Source organism: Fulmarus glacialis, unplaced genomic scaffold (genome assembly GCF_000690835.1).
Source record: "Fulmarus glacialis isolate BGI_N327 unplaced genomic scaffold, ASM69083v1 scaffold10068, whole genome shotgun sequence".
Lineage (NCBI taxonomy): Eukaryota > Metazoa > Chordata > Aves > Procellariiformes > Procellariidae > Fulmarus > Fulmarus glacialis.
This window is the reverse complement of record NW_009230171.1, coordinates 3,630-16,606: the sequence shown is the minus strand read 5'-3', so window position 1 is coordinate 16,606 and position 12,977 is coordinate 3,630. Positions and strand designations below refer to the sequence as shown.

General features: G+C 41.5%; 1 protein-coding gene across 1 annotated transcript in view; it reads right to left on the bottom strand.

Annotated features, from left to right (window-relative positions):
• Positions 1 to 12,491, bottom strand: part of MTTP (microsomal triglyceride transfer protein) — a 28,009-nt gene extending 15,518 nt beyond the window's left edge. The window contains exons 1-7 of the mRNA XM_009584129.1: positions 12,380 to 12,491; positions 7,023 to 7,210; positions 6,294 to 6,437; positions 4,201 to 4,308; positions 3,350 to 3,466; positions 1,999 to 2,138; positions 989 to 1,139 (exon numbers count right to left, since the gene is read on the bottom strand). Of these exons, the coding sequence (XP_009582424.1) occupies positions 989 to 1,139; positions 1,999 to 2,138; positions 3,350 to 3,466; positions 4,201 to 4,308; positions 6,294 to 6,437; positions 7,023 to 7,210; positions 12,380 to 12,440 (909 nt within the window). The 5' untranslated portion in view covers positions 12,441 to 12,491. The remainder of the gene's footprint in view (positions 1 to 988; positions 1,140 to 1,998; positions 2,139 to 3,349; positions 3,467 to 4,200; positions 4,309 to 6,293; positions 6,438 to 7,022; positions 7,211 to 12,379) is intronic.
• Between the last annotated feature and the right edge of the window lie 486 nt (positions 12,492 to 12,977).

Genomic DNA, 12,977 nt, shown 5'->3' with positions numbered 1-12,977 from the left:
CCCCCAACATATTTTATCTTCTCTGCGGCTCAACGAGCATTAGACAAGATAAATTATTACAGTGTCATGCTACTTCCAAATAACAAGCACAAGTTCCCATATAGTAAGGTATTTGTGCTCATAAAGAGTATCTCTGGAGGACTGAAATTATGTGTGCTGAATAGAAGCCTTATCTTGCTTATCAAAAACTGACAGAGAATAATAATCTTTAAATTAATGTTCCCATTCACTCCACAATGGTAATAGCATTAGAACTGTTTGCTAACAATCACTGTAGCAATTTATATTAATTTATGATGAATAGCATCAGTAAAACAAATGATGATGCATTTATAGTACCAAGCTCTTAGTAGTCTTTAGATGTCTTAAATATAAAAAAACAAGACTTTTTTTTTTCCCCCCAGGGGAAGAATTGGAACAGTATTGGACTTGCCAAGAATACTAAAGCCCCATTTTATACTTACAAAATACCTACAAAGTCTTTTAAATAATAGACTTCCTTCAGGGTCAGGCAGTAAGAAAAGGCTGGATATATTACCAACAAATGTTTAGCCTGCCTAAGGAATGGCTAACTACCTTTAATTTCTAGGAGCAGTTCAGCTCCTCCATGACAGAATTGTTTATAAACACTGGCCAACCATCTTAAAAGTCATATCCCACTCCATTACCCAGAGAAAATAAGCTCCTGCCAACTCAAGGTTGGCAAAGATGAGATAAAACAAAAAGGTGTTGTATTTTCTAGTGGTCTTGAGAAATACTGCACTCAATCTTTGAAAGAGAGCAAAAAGGTTGGTACTTTGAGAGATAGATCTTAAAACACCCTCGTATGGTGGAGCACCATTGCCTCACTACTGTGCTCCCCACTCTGGAGCATATTTTATATTGCTACATTAGACCTCTGCTAGTGGGCTGCTTGGACAGAAACTTCTTTCACACTTGTTCTGCTCAGCTAACTGACCTGACGTCCAATGAGCCTGTGTTTACTTACTGAAGGACACTTTTTGCATTCAGATTTGACTGGCTCTGCTACTAGTGGCACAGCAACGTAACTGGGGTCCAAGGTCTTGATAACACTGGCAACTTGCTTCCCAGCGATCAGTCCAGGGCCAGCTTCTACCAACTTCAGTTCCAGTCGCTGCCTGTGCATCCATACAGTGAAAACACTATTAGAGCTCAACCGTTAGAGCAGAAATGCAGAAATCACGGCAAGCGGAAACAAAAAACCCCCCCACAGACCAAAAATATAGAACACAGACTTATTGAAGTCTCATTTTAAAATGTTCAGAACATGGCAAGTCTATGGCTTTTTTAAGGTAACAGAAGCATCTGATACCAGCAGAATTACTGCTAGCGGTATGTGGCATAAGATACCTAAACATTAGACTTTCTAAAGTATGGATTTGTAGCATCTGGTAAACAGCCTTCAGTAACCATATGCATTCTGAAATGTTTCATATATTTGTTCATAAGAAGATCTGGAAAGTGAGATTTTGAATGTACATTTTTTTAATATCATAATACTAATATACTCCTAATAACGAGATGCCTGAATCATTTATCTTGAATGAGTATCTTCAAACTTTCAGTGTTTTGGAGTCTGGAGTCTAACACAGATCTAGGTTTCACTGTTGTTTCCTTTCTATGCAGCAGATTTTGTTTTCTATACTTCTGAAATTTCACATACTAGAAATGGAGATCCATTTGAAGTATTTCTTAAGAAATGAGAGGACACAGAAATGGAACACCTACAGAAGTAACGTGTTGCTTAAAATGTTTTGTCTAATTCCAACTGTTTCCATTTAATTTCTTATGAATGTCATTATTTATTATTTGTAGTACAGTAGAGCCCTTAATCAAAGTTGGACTAGGTACCATATAAGAGAGACCTAAATCCTTACCTTGAGAGCTTAGAGCCTTAAATCTTGATGCTATAAGACATACACATATAACCTGACTTGAACTACTAGTCCTGCTAGTATCAATGACAGTCAAACTTACTTTGAAAGTATTCTGGCACCTGTTTTTCGTCGGGAATTCAGAAGGAAAACATAATTTTCTTCTGCCTTAATGGATTTAATGAAACTGTCTTCCAGCACATAAATTGTGGCAGATGTGGCTTTTGTACCGACATCTAAAATCTGAAAATAATTAAAAAATAAACCAGAAAAAGGGCTGATCAATAAACAACAGAATAAGAAAAGAGCTCACAGTTCCACATGGGGGAAAAACTCATGATGAAATAGAGCCAAATGAGGAAGGTGCATGTGCGTTGACAACATCTCAAGCTAAGCCTACAAACCAGGATCTTCCAGGTTCTCAAGAATTCCTTCTGCAACAAGAAGTCACTCACTTCTGCACCACGTGTTTCAAATTCAGTACATACCAGAAAAAAAAGAGGAGGGAGAATGGGACGAAATTATGAGCAGGCTGTAACTGAAAAAATGCCCAGTACTACATTTAATTAAAAATACACTTTAAATAAAATGAGAAGCTTTTCCAGAGAAATGTTTTGTAAACAAGATTGTCATGTTCACACCTGGGAAGCAAAGCCAGCCACCTTGCTTGATCTGTTTGTAAACAAGATGGAGTCTTTGTGGCAAGTGTGAAAATCAGGAACTCAGTCATAGTGTTAAGGCGGTTTATTAACAGAGCGTGTGCTACCTTTGTACTTCTCTGAGCTGAGAAAGGTCAGTTTCTGACACGGAGAATCCCAGTGCCTTCAGCACGTGTCCAGCCTGCACTCAGCAGTAACCACTTAGAAAGGCATTTACTAGTAGTGAGGGACCACGAAGGGCTTCAGTTACCTCTACAGCACATCTCCTCCATTACACCTGTGCATTAGGGAAGCCTTTGACCTTCCAGGCAAATCTGACAGGGCTCCATTCAGGAGTCAGCATCTTGCCCAGCATTTATTGTGCACACTAAATGCTGTGACTTAGCAGCTGGGAAAAAGGTTACAATTGTCACTATGACTGTGACTGTATATAGCGTATTCCTCCAAAGAAAAAGAAGCCTCACGTTGATTAAAAACTCAGTACAGCCAGGACAAAAGTGCTGTAAATCTGCATAGAAACTAAAATATATTATGGATGATAGTAAAAAATTATGAGAATTGGTGTGCTGCACTTAATGTCAGCTGAGCTAAGGTGGTTTGCACAAAAGCAGAATCCACCCCCTGTTCTCCCCATGGGTATTACATATGACATTTCTACTAGTAATACTACAAAATGTACATGTAGAATTTGCTTTCTGTAATGCAAGAACGGACTTTTGAGAAAATGAGTAATAGCTATTAAGGATATATTTTTAAATAGGCAGAACAGGTTTTATTTTGTTAAAGAAATGATACCTGGTGGTGGCTGGTAAATCCTTGATTTTCTGTTTCACAGGAGTCCAGGGCTTTTATTTTAGTCACTTGATCTTGCCGCACATGGTAAGTAGTATTGCATTTGCCAGATATGTCCACCTTGAAAAAAAGAGTTAGATTAGGACAATTGCTTGAATATATCTTTGGGACTCTGGAACACCTTCTAAAGATAAACGATTTTCTCCGCTGTTGGAATCTTTTACATGAGATGCTGCACTATTTGGGTTTGTTTACCAGTTTTGAAGGTATCAGAGTTTCTAACTACCTGCTTTGGATAGGCAGGGGTACTTTTCATTAGATGGCTATGAAGGAAAGCAACAATGTTTGTTTAAACAAAAAAAGTTAGGAAACACCTGGCAGTTAGCATTATACTTATGAATTCCAGCTTTGCTCATGTGGACAGATGTAAAAATTTAACAATGTAACGCAGCTTGAATGGATGCAGCTAAACCATTGCTAACTTTGTCTGATTTAAAATGACCTAATCCATTGAATTGAGTTTAGGAATCAACTGACTTTAAACATCAGTATAATCTCTTTTATAGTGACCTGGTTTAAGTTGATATATTACTAAATTCTGCTAAACTGGTAAGAGCATTTTAAATCAAATAGATTTCACCAATTCTTTATGTTAATCGCAGCAACTTGACTTGTGTCACCAAATGTTCAGAAGGCTGTCTTTACATTCCCAACCTCAAATGCGATCAAAGGGCTGATTTCTGTCACACTTCACTCCTTCTGAAGTCAGCGGGAGCCACAGGTCTACCTTTCAGGGCAGACCAGGCTCTGCCTGTTTCTGTGACGATGATTATTTTGCCAGTAGAATACCATACCTCACAGGCAGCACCAGAGTGCAGCTGTAGCTGGAAAAGGCTAGCCAGACCTCTCTTAATGTTCTGAGTAAAACCAGGTTCATTTTGATATGAGTAGAAGTTTTTGACCTGTAGGAATAAAAAACAAGTATATAACAAATCTGGTTAAGTGAGAAGGGAATAGTGAGAATCCTCTCTAGAAAAACTCCCTTTATTTTTTCCTGATTGGGAGCTGAATTTGGACCTGTTGTCCTTATTTAAGCAAACTCCAGAGTCTGCAGGGCCTGCCAATAACACTACAAACATGTTTCAGGCTTTAGCTGTACCTAAATACCGTTTCAGTGCAGTGAGCATCTTTCCTGCCTGTTACTTAGAAAGAATTTAGAAGAGAAATGGGAAACTACATAATTTCACAAGTCACTAATTTTTCTGCATAATTCTCAGATAATCCCTCCCCACACGCACATAATATCTGTTGCACTTTAATCACAGATTACAAAAACCCAGAATGAATCATAGGTAGATCACAGTTAGAATGACTTAAATGACGTGTCAAACACATCACAACCTTTGCACTTCATGGGTCAACTGTTGTGCTTGAGCCTCTCCTCTGGTAACAAGACTTTGCACCTCCACTTTGTATTCAAGGTGCTTTAAAAGTGCACTTTTTTCAGGAACTGTAAGTACAATCAGCGTGTTATCTCGGGGCAACCCTGGAAAGTGAAATCACTGTGCCAGGGATGAAAGTATCACAGCACAGGGAAATCATAAAAGGAGCGTACAGACCCTATTACCTGACAAAAAGCCCAAGTTTTTAATACTACATCTCAATCTTAGTGTGTGAACTGCTTAATGTAGTGGGAGCAGATGTATTTTGACTGTGTTCTTCTGATTCCTCTGTCCTCATTTAGGGATGTGTACAGTTGGGAGCCAGTGCTGTCCTGTTTCTTTTTATGTTGTGTAAAACTGATGACAAGGCTGAGTCTGAAAGTTACTGAGCAGGCCTGATAGCAGCTGCAATTCAGTAGGCTGAGCTGGCGGCCAGGGTATGTATTCAGTGCCTATTTACAGCAGGAGGTAAAGATCCTGCTGGGATAGGGTGTCACAGCCCTCACTCTGTTCTGCAGAAGAGAAAAGGGAGTGTCACCTTCAACCTTCCTTCTTTCTCACTGCCCTTCTGCCCACGTCCCACCTGCCCAGTTGCTCGGGCTGTGGAGGGGAGAGCAAGGCTCTTGGCCTAATGCTCCCAGCCACAAGCAACGAGAGGGTGAAGAAGTGTGGAGAGGAAGCAGGAGCAGCCATGGCTCAAGCCTTGCCACTCCCTGGCCAGAGCAGTAGGCTGAGCGCAAGGGGACAAGTGAGCAGCTCCTTAGGGAAAAAGAGAGGGAGATGGATTTACTTGATTCCCTTCCTGAGCAAGATCGGGACCCTGAGAGCTACAATTGGACGTGGGTGCTCCTGCGGTGGGACAGTGCTTTGTTGCTCTCTCAGGGCAAGCTATAAAACCCAGGCACACACCGAAACACACCTGCTCGCTGTCCCTTTATTTTTGGAGACAGTTCTCAGCAGAGGAGCAACATGAAAGGCTGTTTCAGTATCAAGCTCATTAACTTGGAACCACTGAAACTGCAGGTGTCACTGAACTAAATAAGGAAGCCAGAAAGTGGGAAAAGCAGTCACGCTAAAGTATTTGCTAACACTGTTCCTCACAGATTCGGTATAACCTCCCTCATGACAAACTGTATCCCCTTTTCTGCCTTCAGACCTTGGATAAAATCCTGGCCTCACTGAAGTCAACAGCACAAATCTTACACAGCAATTGTGCATATATCTACATGTGTACCCGTATATTTGTGGCCAATCTGCTCTTTAGTTCCATACTGTATGGTGTTCTCAATGAAAAACAAGACTGGGCTGGAAGGGCCCCTGGAAGGGCCCCTTGTACAGGTAAATTACAGTCTGTTCTAAACTATTGTATTTAGTATAAAAAGATAGGACACAATGGCATATTAAGAACACTGAGAGGATAGTGAATTGGTAAATTCTCCAAGCCTATAAGAAAAGACTTGTCTCAGGTTTCCTCAGGGATTGAATTTTAAAAGACAGGGTCTTACTTTTCCACGGACTAGCTCAAGAACTATGGGCCTCTGTAAAGCTTCCAGATATTCTTTCCCGATGATCTTCTCTGTGCTTTTTCCTTTGAAGATGTTTTTAGCAGCTGGACGTTCATTCACATTTTCAACTTGAACATCTCTTATCTAGCAAAGTAAAAGCAGAGAAAATTCATGTAGAGAACAGTCTAGAATTGGCCTGCAGTAAGCTGGATAGACTAAATCACCTAATAAAACACTTTTTTAATTTCTTCATTTTTGGTTCTGATCATTCATCTTCCATGATTACTATGTCTATGTTTTCAAAAGAAACCAGCACTCACCACTGGGGAAATAAGTGGCAGAAAAACTCACGGTAAAGCTAAGTACCAAACACAGTGTGTATTTAGCAAATGTCATGATTTGCAGCTAGAACCGAGGACTTCAGAAAACCTATTGCCCCTCAGGTAGGTGATTGCACACCAGTTGTTTGAAGCTATAGAAGCTGTATGAAGCACTTTCAAAATATAGGAGATATTCTGAAGTTATGGCTTATGATGTTAGATATATTCTTGTGAAGTCTTATTCTATAGGAATCAGCTTATAGAAGAAGCTGGTTTTAGTTGATGAGACTAGAGAATAATAAAAGATTTACCTCATCTTCTGAAAATGAGTTCTTCAAGATTAGATTAGCAGTTAGATAAATGCAGAAAAGATTGGGCATGTTTTAAGTTGTCTGATGGCATTAATTACCGTGATTTTGACCAACTGGTCATCATCATTGTCAGGATTTCTCCATAAGAGGTTGACGTCCACACCAGAAGAAATCCGGTAGCCTGCACTTTTCTGCAGTGATGCTTTCACCCGATCAACATACACTTCAGCTGAGTAAGCAAATTTATATAACTTGTCATTATTTAAGCTTGGTCCAGTAGTGTGCCCTGTTTGGAAAGGAAAAACAAACAGTGTTTTAGAATTGACTAACTCACATAATCTGTCATTTTCTCTAAAAATTGCCTTTAGAAGAATTAAAAATTTAATTGCCAACAAAAGATTTATGGGACTGATCCTGCTACCCTTGATTACAGAGGCTGTCCCACTGGAGCAGATGGGGTTTTTTTGTGACTAAGTTGGCACTGATCTCATATATTTCAGATAAGAATGTCCACAAAATCCTTTGTTCTAGCTCTACACTTAAATAAATGAGAGAGTCAAATTCTTTACTGTAGATATGTTAGCATTAGAAATTAATCCAAAATCATTTGCAACTCAAAATACTGTAATTAATCATGCAATTTGTGTGCTTAGCAATTTGAAATGCACTGACATAATTTGTTGGAACCAACAGAAATTGTTCTCTGCATCTTTTGCACGTTTATTGGGAATCTTTCCATTGGGAGCCTTGCCCAGGGGTAACATGAATATAATGAAGACGTTGGGGAAATATTTTTTAGATTAAATAATTAAGCCCTTGTTCTTTAAGCTAAATAATTGTCCCCGTAGCTGTGCCTCTGCTGTTAATTGATGTATTTTAAGCGATATAAAAGCCAAATTCTAGCATAAATGCAACTTGCATACCCAATGTATGCCATTTCTATCTGCATTAACAACAACTCAGCTAGACTGTTGCCTAGGGATTCAGTCGCACTCTTGTTAGTGTAAATGAAATCTGTAATATACAAATGACTTTTATTTTTCCTTTATAAAACTACTTATTACCACATCCTTTCCTATCCTCTCTTTCTCTTCTCTCATTCACAGCCATGTGGGGAATGTGTGGCACCAGTGTCACAACTCTCTACCCAGCCTCAGGCACAGGAGTTAAGACCGTGTCCCTAAAATCTGTGGCTGAGGAAAATAAATTTCTTCTTGAATACCCTTTAAATATTTTGTCACAAATGGTATACATAATATCCCTTTTCACTGTTTTCAAGGGCTCCCTCCTCTGGTGCGGATGGCTACAAAGGTCTCTTCCACACAAGAAAAACTGATGATGTCAGTTTGTAGAGGGAAGGGAAGGGAAGGGAAGGGAAGGGAAGGGAAGGGAAGGGAAGGGAAGGGAAGGGAAGGGAAGGGAAGGGAAGGGAAGGGAAGGGAAGGGAAGGGAAGGGAAGGGAAGGTGACTTTACACAAAGTGCTGTTATAGCTGCAAAGTGAATACACATACATTGACCTTAGGTGCTATCTGTAAGCAGCACGGTACTAGCCTATAAGACCCGAATGCTGCACCACTGAATCCATTGGGAATTTTTTCATGGAGTTCAGGAGGTGCAGAGCAGAAACAAAAACATCACAACAGAGTTAACCTAAGAAAAGCAAAGTGCTGTCCTCAGGGAGATGCATCTCAGTCTTATGACAGGAGCAGGGGAAAAAAAAAAGAAGAAAAAGCTATCAAAACATCTTAGACAAATTCTTAACCATGCTCTAATTTAATCAGTGTGTTCAAAGTCCCTTGCAGAGAATCAACAGGCTATCTTGATTTATGTCATGTCCCTTAGTGTTTTATCTGACTCTGCTAAATAAATTTCAAATCACTGCATTGGTAAAAAGGAAAACCAAAGTATTTTCTTATTTCACTCTCAGATTTTAAATCCCAGTTAGGTAGGTGCACAGTGTAGTTCCAACACAGCTTTACGAATTCTATTCTGCAGTGCTCAAAGAGTCCAAAAAACCCTTTTTTTAAGGTTTTGCTCACTTCCTTTCCCTGTTCACTCAGATGTCATAGCAGTAGGTTAAGGTCAAGCTTCAAAGAACCTTTCCCTGAGGAAAACGGCGATCCCACCAAGTTCGGTCTGCAAGTTGCGTAAATTGGCAAAGCTAAAAGAACGAAACTGACTTATGCTTTACGCCAACTGGAGATGTGGCGCAGCAGGTTTGGTAATCCCAGGGGGAGCAGCCTGTTTGCATGTGAGAGCTCAAAGCTGTGACTATTGATTTTTTTTGCAGGGAGGCTGAAGCATTAATGTTGGCACAACGGGGCTCTTCTGGTTTTGCGTGTCTCGTGTGTCCGCTTCAAATCAAAGTCACCAAGAGGCATACAACCCTTCCTTCAGGTTTACTGTGAAATTCCTAGCCAGTTCCCCAATTCCCCTCACTCCTATCATCTTTGAAGCTATATTGCCCTTGAGAGCAGAGGGTGCCCAGTTCCTGCCCAGAGATGGCTGTGCCTTTCAGGGACACCCCTGGTTCCTTGCAGTATCTCAGAGCTGGTTGCTTCCTGGTTCAAAATGTCCTTCATTTGCAGCAGAAAGAGCAGTGCTGATGATTTAGTATTGGCTGAGATTTTACAAATGCCACCCATTAGGTGCTTTCTAAACACAGAAAGGTGACACAGTCCCATCTAAAGACAAAAGGTGGGGGAAAAGCACATCCAAGAAAAATTATCTGGGTGCTGAGAGACATGTGTCTTATTAGTTAAGGTGGTTGTTTGTGGTTTTGCTCCCTCTCTCTTTTCAGTTAAAAGCATCTTTCACCTGTCTTCCTTCTTTTCCCACAGCTCAACCCATAGATCTTTTTTTCCTTTTGCAAGAGTTCCTTCCCTCTTCCTCCCTTTTAGCACTTGTCCCCACATACAAAAGAGCTGTTCCCTCCTGAAGGAAACAGACGAGCAAGTGACGCAGCAGCTTCTTGCAAGTGTCATGGAAGAGATGAATAATTGCAAAGTATTTCTGGGAGTTAGAAGAATACTAGGTTCTGAAAGCTTTCACCATTTCATACGTGAAAACACTGCAGAAGCCAGGGCAGAAGATGCCTTTAGTTGCAAGACTGGTGTCACTGATGGAAACATTAGGACATTAGGAAAAATTTCTTTACTGAAAGAGTGGTCAGGCCTTGGAACAGGCTGCCCAGGGAAGTGGTGGAGTCCCCATCTCTGGAAGTATTTAAAAGACGTGTAGATGAGGTGCTTAGGGACATGGTTTAGTGGGCATGGTGGTGTTGGGTTGACGGTTGGACTCGATGATCTTAGAGGTCTTTTCCAACCTTAATGATTCTATGATTCTATGATTCTATGATTCTATGAAAAGGGTGAAAGAGCGGTGGATCACGGTAAGAGAAGCAGCAGGGATGAGGCAGCATTTAAGGCAGTCCCAAGGAGTTAGCACTTACCCGGTAGAAATGGGGAAGCCAAGAGAGACATTTGGATAGTGTGGGCAGTTTGAGAGGCAAGAGGGATATTGGTGGCCGAGGGACAGAGACACAGTGTCACTGCCCAGAACCAGTATTCAAAACAGCATAACTAAATTTTCATGCCATCTCTCATGAAGAAAACACTGGTACTATTTAAAAAGGAATATTCCCACAACTTTATGTTAGAAACTTTTCTTAAAAAAAACCCCTGTCTTTAGAAGCTCTTTCCTTTGTATTCAGCACAGCACTGGCATCCTTGCTGCCTGTATAGCCATTTCAGCTGATGGCAAATGTCCCACTGACTGAGAAGGGAGGAGAGATGGACATAAAGCCTGCCATCGGCCTTGCTCTCTTGGGGTCAGAAGTGCCTGCTTTCAAGGTGGAGTGCATAACACATAGTTTGACTAGTAATGTTAAGTGTCTGTCATTAAGGGTAACATGCCAAGTCTATAATTAAATCATGATACTGTATAATACAGAAGGTTACACTGCATGAGTAGAGACAGCTGTCAAGTCCTGTGCCTTTTATTAATACATATGGCATGCACAGCATGTGTGTCTCTAACTACTTGCTGACTCTACCTTCATAAATTATATTTGCCACTGTTTCTGATACCGGATAGCTTTAAAAAGCAAAACCCATCCGCTTTTTTGAAAACATTTTGCAAGTGGAATTGCAGTAGGAAACTTTCACATGTGCTGATCTAGCTGACTTAAAAGAATATTCCTTCAATATTTCCGAAAGGCAGCATGGCCTGGTAGAAAGTTAAAATACTCATCCTAATCCCAGCTCTCTCACTGAGGCACTAAGTGGCCTTTGGGCCAGTAATTTAGCTCTCAATCTCTCTGCACAAGAGAGACATGAGTCCTGGCAGAGCTGAAGGGAGGACTAATTAACGAGAAAATGCTTGCTCAGTACCCTGGGGATGTAAAGTGACAAGCAAATGTTACTTCACATCAAGAAGGAGCTTTGCTTAATTGATATTAAGGAGAAGCTGGGAAGAGCAGACACCAGAAATGTGGCATGTCGTATCTAGCCGTAAACGTTACTTAGCAGTCTCGTGAAATACACTCATGGGTAGAGGAACTGCCTGCAAACTTCTCTGCTTTATAACTCCTGTCACAAGAGGGTACAGAGGTAGGGAGGAAGGTTGCTGCTCTGTGCTTACACAGATACAGTGTCCTGGATCCCCTGCAGGGAGCAGGAGGCAGCACCCGTGAGAGCACCTCTACAGCCTTTTTAACAGTTTAACCTAGGATGCCATGCCCCCCCTGCTCCTCACCGTGATGAGGACATCCTCATTAAACTAAAGACTAGGTGTTGGCTTATGTTTTAAGGTTGCTGCTCCTCTAAATTTAATGTCAGGTTGTATTTGAAGGGCCACTACTAAAGACACCTTTCCTTGCTTCATACACTGGCACTGCTGAAGTGGACAGTTTCCAGATTTCAAACCCTTGACCTTTGTCAGGACACCTGAGTAAAGCCCAGCTCCCAGCGCTTGTGCAGACATCCAGGTTTTCATGACTTACTGCAGAGCAAGCTCCCCATGAAATTAAGGGGATGCTTGTTACCGACTTCAGTGGTAGCTGAGTCAACAGCTCGGAAGCTGAAACCTGGAGAGCCCTGAGCACTTCCTGGCTCTGCTCCACAAGAGCACTTCTGTGTGTTTAACTTCTGAGCATGTGAATAGTACCTTTCAAGTCAGTGCCCCCACAGCATGTCCTGACTAAGCAAGGTCAAGATCCCCAGTCTCCTGGCTCACACCGCTGGCCCTGTGCACCTGAAAATATTGTCTCCTCCATCTCCCCTGCTGACATGAATGCTACAAGCACTTAAGCCTTTGTAATTACTAAATGCATTTTGCATTACTTAAGGACGCACGAGTAAAGATGACCGTTTCTGATGCAAAACAGATCTGCATATACACACTGGTTATGCCTTTGCTGAGCCAAAAGCCGAACTAAGCCAGGTACAGACCTACCTTTAACAGAGGCTGAGTAGGTGGAAATGATGCAAAGGAACAGGACAGTAAGAAGAATCATGCTGGACTCCCCCAAGCTCCTGACCGCAGCATGAAGTGTGAGAGCCTCCAAGAGTGAGCTGCTGAGAGTGGAGGGGCGCTTGCGGAGAGAGCCTCCGTGTCAGCCACACTGTTTATCTAGATATAGTAAAGGTCAGATTCCAAATTCCACACTCAGGTACTAAGTTCATCGAAGGACTTCCAGTTAATTATTAAGAACTAAGGTAACTGGTGGTTTCTACCCCATTTTATCAATCACCTCAGCTTTCATTTTTGAATACTGAGCCCACACAGCCGCACTTCTGAGCCGGGGAGCCCACCTTCAGCCCTGGCAGAAGCAGGAGTTGCTGCCACTCCTCCTCTGTCTGAACGAAAGGGCATTTGGGTCTGTTGCTGCCAGGGGCCAGATCCTGATCACTGTCTCCACTGTCTTGTATCAACTCTGTGAGCAAACCCAGAGGCAGATGCTTTTTAACAGTCTTCCTGGAAGCAGAAGTACATGGGATTTATCAGTGCCATCCCAAAAAGTGATGCTACTTTGTTACAGAGACTCAGGTGC